The 13,164-nt window shown below is 18.5% G+C and overlaps 3 protein-coding genes across 3 annotated transcripts in view; 2 read left to right on the top strand and 1 right to left on the bottom strand.

Annotated features, from left to right (window-relative positions):
• Nucleotides 1-1,539, top strand: part of PF3D7_1209100 (conserved Plasmodium protein, unknown function) — a gene marked incomplete at both ends in the record, with an annotated part of 2,550 nt that extends 1,011 nt beyond the window's left edge. The window contains one exon of the mRNA XM_001350464.1: nt 1-1,539. This exon is cut by the window's left edge and continues 1,011 nt beyond it. Coding sequence (XP_001350500.1) covers nt 1-1,539 — 1,539 coding nt within the window.
• Nucleotides 1,540-2,799: 1,260 nt separating this feature from the next.
• Nucleotides 2,800-3,630, top strand: PF3D7_1209000 (mago-binding protein, putative; the record flags this gene model as incomplete). Its single annotated transcript, XM_001350463.1, has 2 exons — nt 2,800-3,024; nt 3,352-3,630. The coding sequence occupies 2 exons, from the start codon at nt 2,800-2,802 to the stop codon at nt 3,628-3,630; spliced, it is 504 nt and encodes a 167-aa protein (XP_001350499.1).
• A 1,638-nt stretch (nt 3,631-5,268) lies between these two features.
• On the bottom strand, nt 5,269-9,597 carry PF3D7_1208900 (protein phosphatase PPM11, putative; the record flags this gene model as incomplete). Its single annotated transcript, XM_001350462.1, has 1 exon — nt 5,269-9,597. The coding sequence occupies one exon, from the start codon at nt 9,595-9,597 to the stop codon at nt 5,269-5,271; it is 4,329 nt and encodes a 1,442-aa protein (XP_001350498.1).
• Nucleotides 9,598-13,164: the final 3,567 nt, after the last annotated feature.

The raw sequence follows: 13,164 nt of genomic DNA, 5'->3' as shown, positions 1-13,164 counted from the left end.
TTATATGAATATAAATATATTTATATATACAACAGTAAAGGGAAAAAGGAGTTAAATAAAAGAACAGGGGAAAAATTATTTAATCATTCTTTTGAAAGAATGTTTATAAACATGAGTAAAGACAATACATATGATAAATGTAGACGAAGTAAGAAGAATATTCATAATGTTATATGTCCATATAATAATATTTTTAATGGTATTAATAAAAAAGAAGTGTACGATAATTATGGTGATAATATATATCCTTATAATTATAGTACAAGGAACCCATATAGAATATACCAGATAAAAAAGGACAAATTCGTAACACATAATTTATATATTAAAAAAAAATATTATAACAACAACAATAATAATATTAATAAGAAGAAGAATACATCATGTAGATCTTATTTCACGAAATATAATACGAATAAATATATAAAAAACTATACAACAAACAAATATAACATACATAATGAACCAGACAAAAAATATTCTATATACCATAAGAACTATAGATGTAATGGGAATAACTTTTTATATAAAGATTTGAACATTTTCAAGGAAAAATATGTACACAATGGTTCCGATAATAATATTAATATGTGTAATTATTTTAAAATATATGAAATGAATAATGCTGAGAACACTTATAACCATTTGGATATACAAACATTTAATGATATAAAAAGGGAAGAATATAATATATATCAACCAATGTATGGAATAATAAATAATACATATAATAATTATCATACTAATAAATGTAATAATATGAATAATTATATACATAAAAATATTAATGAATATAATTCATATGATTTAAATAACAATATATATAATACATTAACCATTGATGATAACAATTTGGGTAATCATAATATTTACGAAATGTTTTGTAACAATTCTTACGACAAAAGATTAACAAGTGTATCTTGTTATATGCAAAGAGTATATAATAAGTCTTATATGAACAAAACAGCAAATATATTAAACAAGAAATATAATAATCTTTTATATTCAAATGAGGAAATGTTTAATAAATCACAGAATAAAAAAGAAAAAATAAAAAGAATTATGTATATAGAGAATGATATGAAGAAATTATATGTTAATAAAGGTGTAAATAATAATTTTAAATATCAATATATATATGAAGAATTAGATAGATTTAATCACATATCTCCTTCAAGTTATAAAAAGAAGAACCAATTACAAAATGTGAAAAATGAAATATATAAAAAACTTTCTTATTTAAAAAATTTTCAACACGATATGAACAAAAATATACCGCGCTATTATTTTTTTATAAAGCATTTACTACATGATTATTGTAAAAAAAAGTTGCACATCTGGTTGAAGGTTATGCTAGTTAAACAAAAATGTGGATATTGTAACGAGCATTTTGAAAATATAGATATCTTAGAAAACCATTTAAAATATGTAAAAACACATAAGGTTTTTTATTGTTGTCAAAAACCTTTTCCTTCATTAAAATATCTATATATCCACCTTAAGAGAAAAAATCATTATGGTTATATATATTATTATTAAAGTTGGGAGCGTTTTATTTGTATATATATATGTGTGAAAAAAATTAAAAATAAAATAAATTGCAATAAATATACAATTTTTAAATAATTTCATTTTTTTGTTTGTCCAATGGTATTATAAAAAACTTTATAACATCTTATATAATTTATACTTATAATACTAATGATTATTATATTATATATATATATATATATATATATTTATACATTTTTTTTTTTTCATCTAATTAATTCAGTTTATCCATTTTTTTCATTTTTTTGTTATAAAATACAAATCTGTTAAACTATAAAACATAATATAATTTTCATATAAGATATATAATTAACACATCAATCCTATGAATGTATTATAGTTGTCACATAAATATATAAAAAATAAGGACAAAAATGTAATAATTATAGCGACATGAAAAATATTATATACATATGTATATATATATACCCAAATGGGTTGTGAAATATTCAATCAAATTGATATGAGAACAAATAAAGTGTTACATAAATACATGAAGAGTATTAAAAGAAATATTATTTACAAAAAAAAAATAAATAAAATAAATAATAATATAACAAGAATTTTAAAATAAGAATTATTTTGAAATATTATGAGATATATTTTGTAGTCATACTCATATTAATTATGTGAAATTGTATTATCATATCAATTTTTTTTTCTTTTTAATTATATCATTACATATATATAATATATATATATATATATATATAGGTATATTAAATATAGAAAAAACAAAAGAAAAAACATTTCAGATATATAAATTTCCTGTTTTGTCAAAAAAGCCTTAATATAAATATGCAGTATTATGTGGATATATAAATTAATACATATTATTAATTTTTTTTTTTTTTTTTTTTTTTTTTTTTTTTGATGTTCAAATTTATTATTTTTCTTAATAAAACAATTTATTATCATTTTTATATAATAATTATATATGGTATAATTGTACTAACGCCAACTATACCATAATCCTTTTAATGTTTCCATGATTTATTATTTTTTAATTAATATAAAAAACATCTTTATATATAATAAATAAACAAAATTAATATTAATAAATAAATTTGCCTTTCCTTTTTAAAAAAAAACATTGTATGATTATAATATATATATATATATATATATATATATATATATATATATATCCTTTTTTTTTTTTTTTTTTTTTTCTCATATTACGTAATTTTATTATATTAATTTGTAAAATATATATATTTTTATGAAATTATATTTTTGTTTTAAAATATGCAAAAGAAGCCATCTACCGGATTTAAGTTAGAAAATACTTATAGAGCATTATTTGACAATGATGATAATAATGAAAAAAGTTATATTAGAGAAGTTGTAACTCCATTGGGTGATGTATATATAATAAATGAGAAAACCCAAGAAAAGTTTATTAAAGGGACACAAAGGAGTGATGGGACATTCAGGAAAAATATCCGTGTGAAAACAGATTACATGCCCCAAGTAATAAGGAAAAATGATTTTTTTAAATTATTCATGTTTATGTATAAATTGTATTTTCCAACTGTATTTATATAATGTACTATGTAAAAAATACAGAATTGTATAAATAACAAATTAAAGGAAATAAAATAAAAACTAATATGAATATATATATATATATATATATGTTTTATATATATATATATATATGGATATATTTTGTAATATAATTTATTTATACATGTATATATAGCTAAAATATAATGACATAGCTATTTATATTACACAAATAGCCAAAAATAATTTTTTTTTTTTTTTTTTTTTTTTTTTTTTTATATATATGTATAGGAGGAAAATTGTGCATACCAAGTAAAAGGAAAACTTTTGGAAGAACAAAATAGACTTTTAACAAAAAATACAAGTCCAAATGTTAATATAAATGTAAATACAAATCATAATACATTTTCACATGTGAATATAAATAGACATGTAAATTTAAATAATCAACAGAAAAAAATACCTGGATGGAATCCTATAAATGACGATCAAGATGAAAAGCTGAACAGCTCCAAAAAAAAGAAGAAAAAAAAAAAGAAAAAGCCAAATAAAGAAATAGCCGAAATGTGATATAACCAAAATTTTTGCGTATAAAATAAAATTAAATAAATAAACATACATACATACATTCATATATATATATTATATATATATAATAAAATGTTCAAAAATATATATACCCTAAGAGGGGCAATAAAAATTTTTGGAAAATATATTATATATGCCGTTAAATTATAATATGTAAAAAAAAAATTCCACTGAGCAATTTATAAAATTGTTTTATTTTTTAAAGTTTATAAATAATATGTTTTTCTTTTCTTGTCTATTCATTTGTTTTCAAATGGTTCTTCAACATTAAAAATTTACTACTTTTTTTTATTTGGACTATATATTATAACTAAATACATATATATATATATATATATTTATTTATTTTATTTTATTTTATATTATAATTTAAAAATTTTTATAGTAGATACAAAAAATATATTTTTAAACTTATTTTAAATATTTTAATTAGTTTTATTATATTGTCTTTAAACATTTATATAAAATAAAAATAAAGTTCATATTATACATATATAAAAATAATATATATAATGATTATGTATAAAATGTCTAAAATATATTATGAAATATGTATTTTAGATTTTCCTTTTAGATCGTCTATATAAAATATTATTCCCCTTTCTATAAATAAGGTTGAGAAAAACAATTTTTTCTTTTTTTTTTTTTTTTATGAATACAATACATTTATGTCTACTATTACTTTTATTACAGCATATATACAAATATATTCTTTTTCATATAAAATTTTCTATATAAAAAAAATATGGTATATTTAAATATAATTCATGAGCACTACAGAATAAAAAATTTTACTTAAAAAATGTGTTTTATTTATAAAGAATTATTCTTACACATATTTTTCTAAATTTTTTATACTTATAAAAATATAAAAGTTGCATCATAAAAATGCAAAAAAAAAAAAAAAAAATAATAAATAACAATAAATAAATAAATAAATATATATATATATATATATATATATATATAAGTTGATATATATATGTGTATATATTAAGGATAATGATGCTTATGTAGCTCTATTATGATCATATAAAATATATATATATATATATATATATATATATATATATCTAAAAAATTTACAATAAAAAAAATTTTTTTTTAAAGCATGAAAATATAATAAAATAAATAATATATAAATAAAAAATATATACATAATTTTTTTTACAATATTTTAATTTTATAATAAATATATATACATATTTTCACAAAATCAAATAAAGAAGAAATGTCTTATATATATATATATATATATATATTCAATAATAGATTACATAAATTAGCCAAATTTTAAAAACACAAATGTGCGTATATTTAATATTTTTTTTTTCTTTTATATATATATATATATAAATATAAATATATACATATATTTCTATTATACATGTAATAATTATAAAAACCAAATTGTAACTTGAAAAAAAAAGAAAAAAATAAATAAAACTATACATATATATTAATATATATGTAATTTATTCGAATCGTAGTAATAATATGTAAAAAAAAAAAAAAAATAATATAATATAAAATGAAATGAAATAAAATAAACTTTAATTGTATATTTTGTTTAGTTCATCCTACATATATATATATATATATATATATAATATGATATAATTACGACTTTTTACTACGTTTTCTTGTATAACCTAATTTGGTAGGTGAATCTTTTTTGTCTGAAGGGAATATAGATTTTCTTTTACTTTTTGTAATTTTTTTATCTACTTTTAATGAAGTTTCTTTATTATTAAACGATTTTATAGGTGTTTCATTATTAATAAATTTATTCATAATATTCTTTTGACTAATAATATTTGTAGGTGTTTTATTTTTGTTAGTGTTCATTTGTTTTACAGGAGTTTCATTATGTAAACCTAGTATATTTGCTTCCTCTTTTTTATTAAATTTGGATTTATTATTTTTATTTTTTTTGACATTATCATCTTTATTATCTTTGAACTCTTCATCCATATATAATATGGGTGTTTTTATATACATATTATTAATTTTTTCTATATGTTCATTTAAATGTTCATCAGAAACCCTTTGTCTGGGAGTTGAATCGAAATTATAGGTATCAAAAACTTTATCTTTAAATGTATGTTTTGAATTTTTACTATTGGGTGTTTTCATTGAATCCATATTACTCATATCTAATTGATTTGATTTTTTTGGTGAATTTTTCATATCATCATACCCCATATCATTTTTAAAATTTTTATTATTTTGTGTTTTTTCGTCATATCGATACAAGTCTTCATCATGATGATCATCATCATCACGATATTCTTTATCTTGTTCGTCTTGTTCTTGATGATCATCATTTTCTTCATCATCAACATCTTTCAAAACAATGTCACTCAAATCTTGATATTTACCTTCATCTAAGGTATTAAATTTAATTGGTGTCTCTGATGAATCAAAAAAATTCATAGAAAAGTGACTTGCCAAATTATTAACACTAGAATCTTGAGGATCATATCCTTGTTGTTGCATTAATCTTCTTTGTGAATGGACATTAACTTGTTGAAGATTAACACGATCAATTTTATTTTTCTCTTTAATATATGTTTTGGTTGGTGTACATATATCTGTAATTTTATTAAAATTTTGAAAATAATTATTTGTATAGAATTTATCAGTTTTTAATATAGATGGTTCATTAGGATATCTAGCTATATGTTTAACACTTTCTTCATTTTCACATACTACCCAAATAGCTACACAAGATATATCATCAACTTTATTTCCTTTATATATATGATTAGGGTCTTTTTGTTTTCCAACAAACGGGAAAAAAGGTCTACAATGTAGTTTGTCGCCACTTCTTCGTTTGGCAATATTAGTGATGGAATATGCTATATCCTGTGCAGGTGTATAAAGTGCTGGTTCACCAAACTCACAAGCTTCTTCTGGGCTTATTGCAAAAGTACAATAGGCTTCAATTTCTTCATCAAATAAATTATCACTTACTCCATCACTCATTAATAATATTAAATCACCCGGCATACATAAAATTTCGGAAGGAGGTGTTAATGCCATATCAGGTGAATCTCCATCAATATCTACTTTTTCTAATATTTTAACAAAACTATGTAATCCTCTATTTTCTAAATCTTTCCATTGACTTCTATCAGGTAAATTTGATAATTGATATGGAGCACCATTTTCCCATTTCTGATCTGTAGTTTTCCATATAATTTTTCTAATTATAGATGGATTTCTTCCTTTCACATTATAATAAAGAAAAGATTCTGCAGCAAATTTAGGATAGGATTCTCTTTCAAAATTAATATCACCAGGTAAAAATTCTCTTCTTAATATCATACAAACACTATCACCTAAAGATGAGATACCACATTTACCAGTATATTCATCTAATATACCAACAATAGCTGTTGAGCTACCATATGCATCAGCATATTCTTTTTTTACACTTTCAAGAGAATTTTTTAATAATAACTTAGATCTTGTTATAGTATTATATGATACTTTTGCATATCCATTTAAATTTTTAGATAATTTTTCTGCTTCTCTTTGACATGCTAATGATAATCCAATAGAAAATTTAGATGCATCAATACCTTCTAAACTCCATGATCCTACACCATCAAAAATACCAAAAGCTGGTGGTACATCTGTTTGAAAGGTTGCATCTTCACATCTACCTTTTACTTTCCCAATACGACATTGGCCACCATAAGTTTTAAATAATTTTACCATATGTACTCTTAAATCATCAACAGAATTTTCTCTTACAATTACATTCTCGTTTATATACTTTTCTTCATATCCATCCATGGTTTTATAATTATCATCATCATCATTATCATTGTCATTATGGCAATGATCATCATGAAAAAATAATGTATTATGTTGTTCATCAATTAGGGTTTTATTATTATCATCGATAGTTCTATTACTAGAACAGAACTGTTTATTACCACTATAATTATTATTATTATTATTTTTATTATTATTATGACTTTTGTTTTCGTTTGTATTATTCATGCTCTTTGGTCCTTGTTCAAATCCTTCTTCATCTGAGGTAACATATAAATATGTATCATTTAATATATGAATATCTTGACTTTTGGATATTTTATCATCATTACATGATAATTCATCAAATGAATTAATATTATTTTTATTATTATTTATATATGTACTATTATAATTATGCTCGTCATCAGAAAATAAATTCTGACTATTGCCTGTATTATTAGAATTGTTAACATTATTACTATTTTTTACTTTGATTACACCAGGAGGTGTGCTATTATGACTCTTATTAACACTATAAAAAGAGTTAATATTACTACTAGTATTATTTATAGGAATTTTTTTTTCCATGTTATTTATTGATATATCCTTATAAAGGGATATATATTTACCTTTATCAACAGAATGAATATGCATGTCTGTTGATTTTTCATTACCTGAGGGAAAGGTACCTTGGTTTTTGATTACATTGTTTTTATATATAGAAGACATATTATGAAATGATGCATTGGAAACTTCCTTTTGTTGTTCGACTGCAAATTTATTTTTTGCTCTTTTTAAATTTTTATATAACTTTTGTAAGCCACATACACACTTCCATGTACGTCTTGTAGTATTCACATTTAATTTTTCAAGCAATTTGATATTCTTATAAAATGCATAAGTAGCTATAGGACAATAAGATATAGCTTCTTCTAATAAATTTAAATATTCTTCATTTAAACCAAAAAATAAAGAATTAACAGCTTTATCGTTCAAAGAATTAAAAAATTCATTGACAGCTTTACTACCACTAAAGTTGGGGTCTCCTCTATGGAATTTAATATATGCGCAAAATTCCTTATTGATTCTATTTTTTAAAACCACTTGGGATCTAAAAGATTTGAACAAATATCTTAATTCATTTAAGAAGGTAACAGTTCCTTTTAATGTATCTAATAATTTATTTGTATTAATATTATCTTTATTAAAACGTAAAATACGTACTTCTCTTTTCCCACCATTATTTAATAATAAACATACATACTTAAAACAATAATCTTCAGCAAAGGGTAAAATACATTTTTCTAAAGGATAAGTAGATTTCCCATCAGCGTTACTATCATTTAAATGATATCTATCATTAAAATTTTGATCATATTCACAAAAACCATATTTATTCATTTTCCCTTCACATAACATTTCTACAAAATTAGATACGACGTCTTTATTCTTTGATTTAATATTATCTTTATATATTGATTGGTTTGATACATTATCTTCATGTGTATCATAATTATAAAAACTATCATCATTATTATTATAATTATTGTCACGAAAATTTTTATTATAATAAGTACTCTTATTATCACAGTTATTTTTATCATTACAATTGTTTATATGATCACAGTTATTTTTATTATTACAATTATTTATATTATCACCATTATTTTTATTGTTACAATTATTTATATTATCTTGATTTTTATCATGATCCTGTTGGACCTCAGAAGTGTTACTATTACATATAACAATATTAGAATTTATCCTCTGCTCAATCATATCACTATTTCTCTTTTTAATAATTTTTCTTTTCATCTTTTCAATAATTTGTTGCTTAAATTGTTCATTTGATTTTACATTTTCTATATCTTCAGAATCTACAAATTCAACTATTTGACAAATAGTTAAAATTTCACCTAATATATAAATACCTTCATCTCCTATAAATATTTTATCTTTAATCCACAGAGAATCCGATATTTTTCCATTCTTCATAAAAGTACCTAACACTTCTTCTAGGTGTTCTTTTATATTTTCTTGGTTCTCATTCTTATTATTTCCATCATCCTTACTATTTATATTTTTCCCTAAAAATTTCTCTGGCCAATCTTTATATATAAATACATCAGTAAATATATAACCAGATAACACCTTATCATATATATTGCTCAGGAATTCCATTGTAAAATGTATATATAAAATTAACAAAAAATTATATATACACAATACATATATCTATACACGGGCTCATAAACACATGTATAGAATGTGGACGCAAAAAATTAAATAAATAAATAAATAAATATATATATATATATATATATATATATAATGTAAAAAAAATATAAAAATATATATATATATATGAGAATTAAAAGTGATTTAAATTCTCATTTACAGGATATCGTAGTGGAATATCATAATAAGTCATAGACATGTAATAATAAATCAATGAATAAATAAATAAATAAAATTAATAACATTATACATATATAGTATACACTTCTCAATGAATTTTTTTTTTTTTTTCTTTTTTGGAAAAATCATATGAGAAAGCCATATATATATATATATAATACATATTATATTACACTCATGATAACGTTATCTTCTTCTCCCACTTATTTATTTATTTATTTATTTATTTTTATTTTTTTTTTATGCTATTCCATAAGGTATACCATCTCAATATAATATTTATATAGTTTTATGCCTCTGTTGGGTAATTTCTTTTTAATGGTTAATATACTATTTTAATTGCTGTCCACATAAAAGGGATATAAAAAAATATAAATATTATATTTTTCAATACTTGCTCCAGAAAATAAAATTATAAATATTTAAAAACTTAATTATAACTTAATACATATAAATATGACTACACAAATATAGTAGGTAGTCTTTTTTTTTTTTTTTTTTTTTTTTTTTTTATGTATAAACTTTTTAATCGATTTTACTTTTCACATATATATATATTAAATATATATATAAATATATATATATTAAAAAATACATTCATTTTTAGCTTGCTTCTTTTTTAATATATACGACATTTTGTTTTTAAAAAAATGTTCTTCTCTCTTATTTTCTTTTAAGGCTTTTCATTTTCCCTTTGCCTTTTTTACATATCCTTATATATATATATATATATATATTATATATATATATAATAGTTTTTTTTTTTTTTTTTTTTACTTTCTTGTGGATAATTATATATAATTATACAATATTAATATGTATAATTATAAGAAAATATATAAAAAAAAAAAAAAAAAAAAAAAAAATTTATATATTTATATATATATATATATATATATATATGTCATAATAATAATATATATATTATAATATATAAAATTATATATATATATATTATAAAATTGTACATATATTAAATTTTTTTTTTTTTTTCTTTATTTCAATGATAAAAATATTTCATAAAAAAAATAAAATAAAATGAAAAAATAAAAAAAATTATATAAATATATAATATTAATAAAAAAATTATAAAAATATATATATAAAATATAATAATAATGTTTAAGTATTAAAAAAAAAAAAATAAAATAAAATGTGTTTTAATTTTAAGAAATAATATATATTATTAAATGTATATAAATAAATATAAATAATATTATATTTTATAATAATATTTATTTATAATATAAATAATATATATATAAAAAAATATATTATACATATATATTTGTGCTTTATTATATTTTTTATAATATAAATAAAAAAAAAGGTTCATTTTCTTTTTTTTTATACTCAAATGGTAAAAAAAAAAAAGGAAATAATACAAATAAAAAAAATAGCACACTAATGTAATATATGTATATATAATATATATAATATGTTATATATATATATTATTGGTATTATATATATATATATATATATATATATACTTTTTTTTATATAACAAATTTTCTTTTATTTTTAACAAAATTAATTATTTTCATTTATTTTTTTCTTTTTAAGATTTTTTTGAATTTTTTTTTTTTTTATTCTTTTGTAATATATATGAGAAAAGCTAAAATAATAATATATGTAATTATTATTCTTGTGAATATAAATATATAGTGATAATATATATATTATATTATGTAATATATTTTTTTTATATGCGTATATTCAGTATATTAATTATATGTATATATAATAATAAATACATTTAATATATATTATATATGTATAATATATATATATATATATATATATATATATGCTCATATAACAAAACATATATACATATAATATGTGTACATATATAATATGTATATTAATTAATTATACTATGAATTAAGTCCATGTAAGTTATTATTAATGTGCATGTGTTTATAATATATTATTTTCTTATAATGATAAAATTGATTTTACGTTTGAATTATTTTTATCATTGGATAATATATATGTATTGTGAAGAAAAATATATATATTTAATGATAATATTAATATGTATATAATTATTATATATTATGATGATATATGTACATATATATATTTTTGTTATATGATATTTTTCCTCTTATGATTTTTATGGTAATATATGATACATTTGTGTTATTTCCTTTTTTTATGATAATGCTATGATAATTCTTATTTTTTTTTTTTTTTTTTTTTTATATGAATTTATTAGTATGCGTATATGTATGAATTTTTTTTTTTTCTTCTTTTAAGTATTTATTATATAATATAATATTCCTTAAAAAAAAATACATTTTTTAATATTTTATATTTTTTTTTTTTTTTTTATTTTGAAATATAAATGTGTTGGGAAAAGGCATGCACTTTTTTTTTTTTTTTTTTTTCTTTCCTATTTATTAAATATGTGCATTAAAAAAAAATAAATAAATTTAAGCATATATATATATATATATATGTATATATATATGCATATATATCATTACAAAAACGCGATTAAAGCATATGTAATTTATAAGGATTACACATATTATATATATATAATATACATATATTTTTTTTTATGCTATACATTTTATTATATATTTTTTATGGTGTAATATTATATATACATATATATATATATATATATATATATATAGGTTTATTATATAATGTTTAGTCTTTATATATATTTCCTTTCACATGGAAAAAAATTAAGAAATATTTCTTCAAAAAATATTATATATAAATAAATAAATATATATATATATATATATATATATTTCCCGTTTATCTTATTGTTGTGTAATATATTTTAATTATTCTAAAAAGGGACATATATATCACACACAAAAATTAGTCCCTTTGATATAGAACCATATAATATAATAAAAAGGAAAAAAAAAAAAAAAAAAAAAAATGTCTTACAAATATATTTAATTAAAAGAATGAAATATAAACCTATATAAAGTTCGTTTTGTGATAAATTAATTGGTGTTCTCTTACTAAATATAAAAAGTAGACAAAAAAAAAAAAAAAAAAAATATGAGATACTTCAGCTAATACAAAAATGTATATGTATTTAATTATTTACATATACTATAAATGTTTATATATATATTTATATTATGACATCTTTTTTTATGGTTATACTTTTATATTTTTAGTATGTGTACTATAGTGCTTGTATCTTATTTAAAAAAAAATATATAGAGATACATAAATGTAGAATTATATATGAGTTATGACTTTATAACTATTAATAAACTTTTCACTAATATAACCATATAATATATATATATATATATATTTATATTTATTTATTTATTTATGTTTGAA

The sequence above is a fragment of the Plasmodium falciparum genome (assembly GCF_000002765.6).
Source record: "Plasmodium falciparum 3D7 genome assembly, chromosome: 12".
Taxonomy (NCBI): domain Eukaryota; phylum Apicomplexa; class Aconoidasida; order Haemosporida; family Plasmodiidae; genus Plasmodium; species Plasmodium falciparum.
This window is presented reverse-complemented; position numbering and strand designations above follow the sequence as displayed.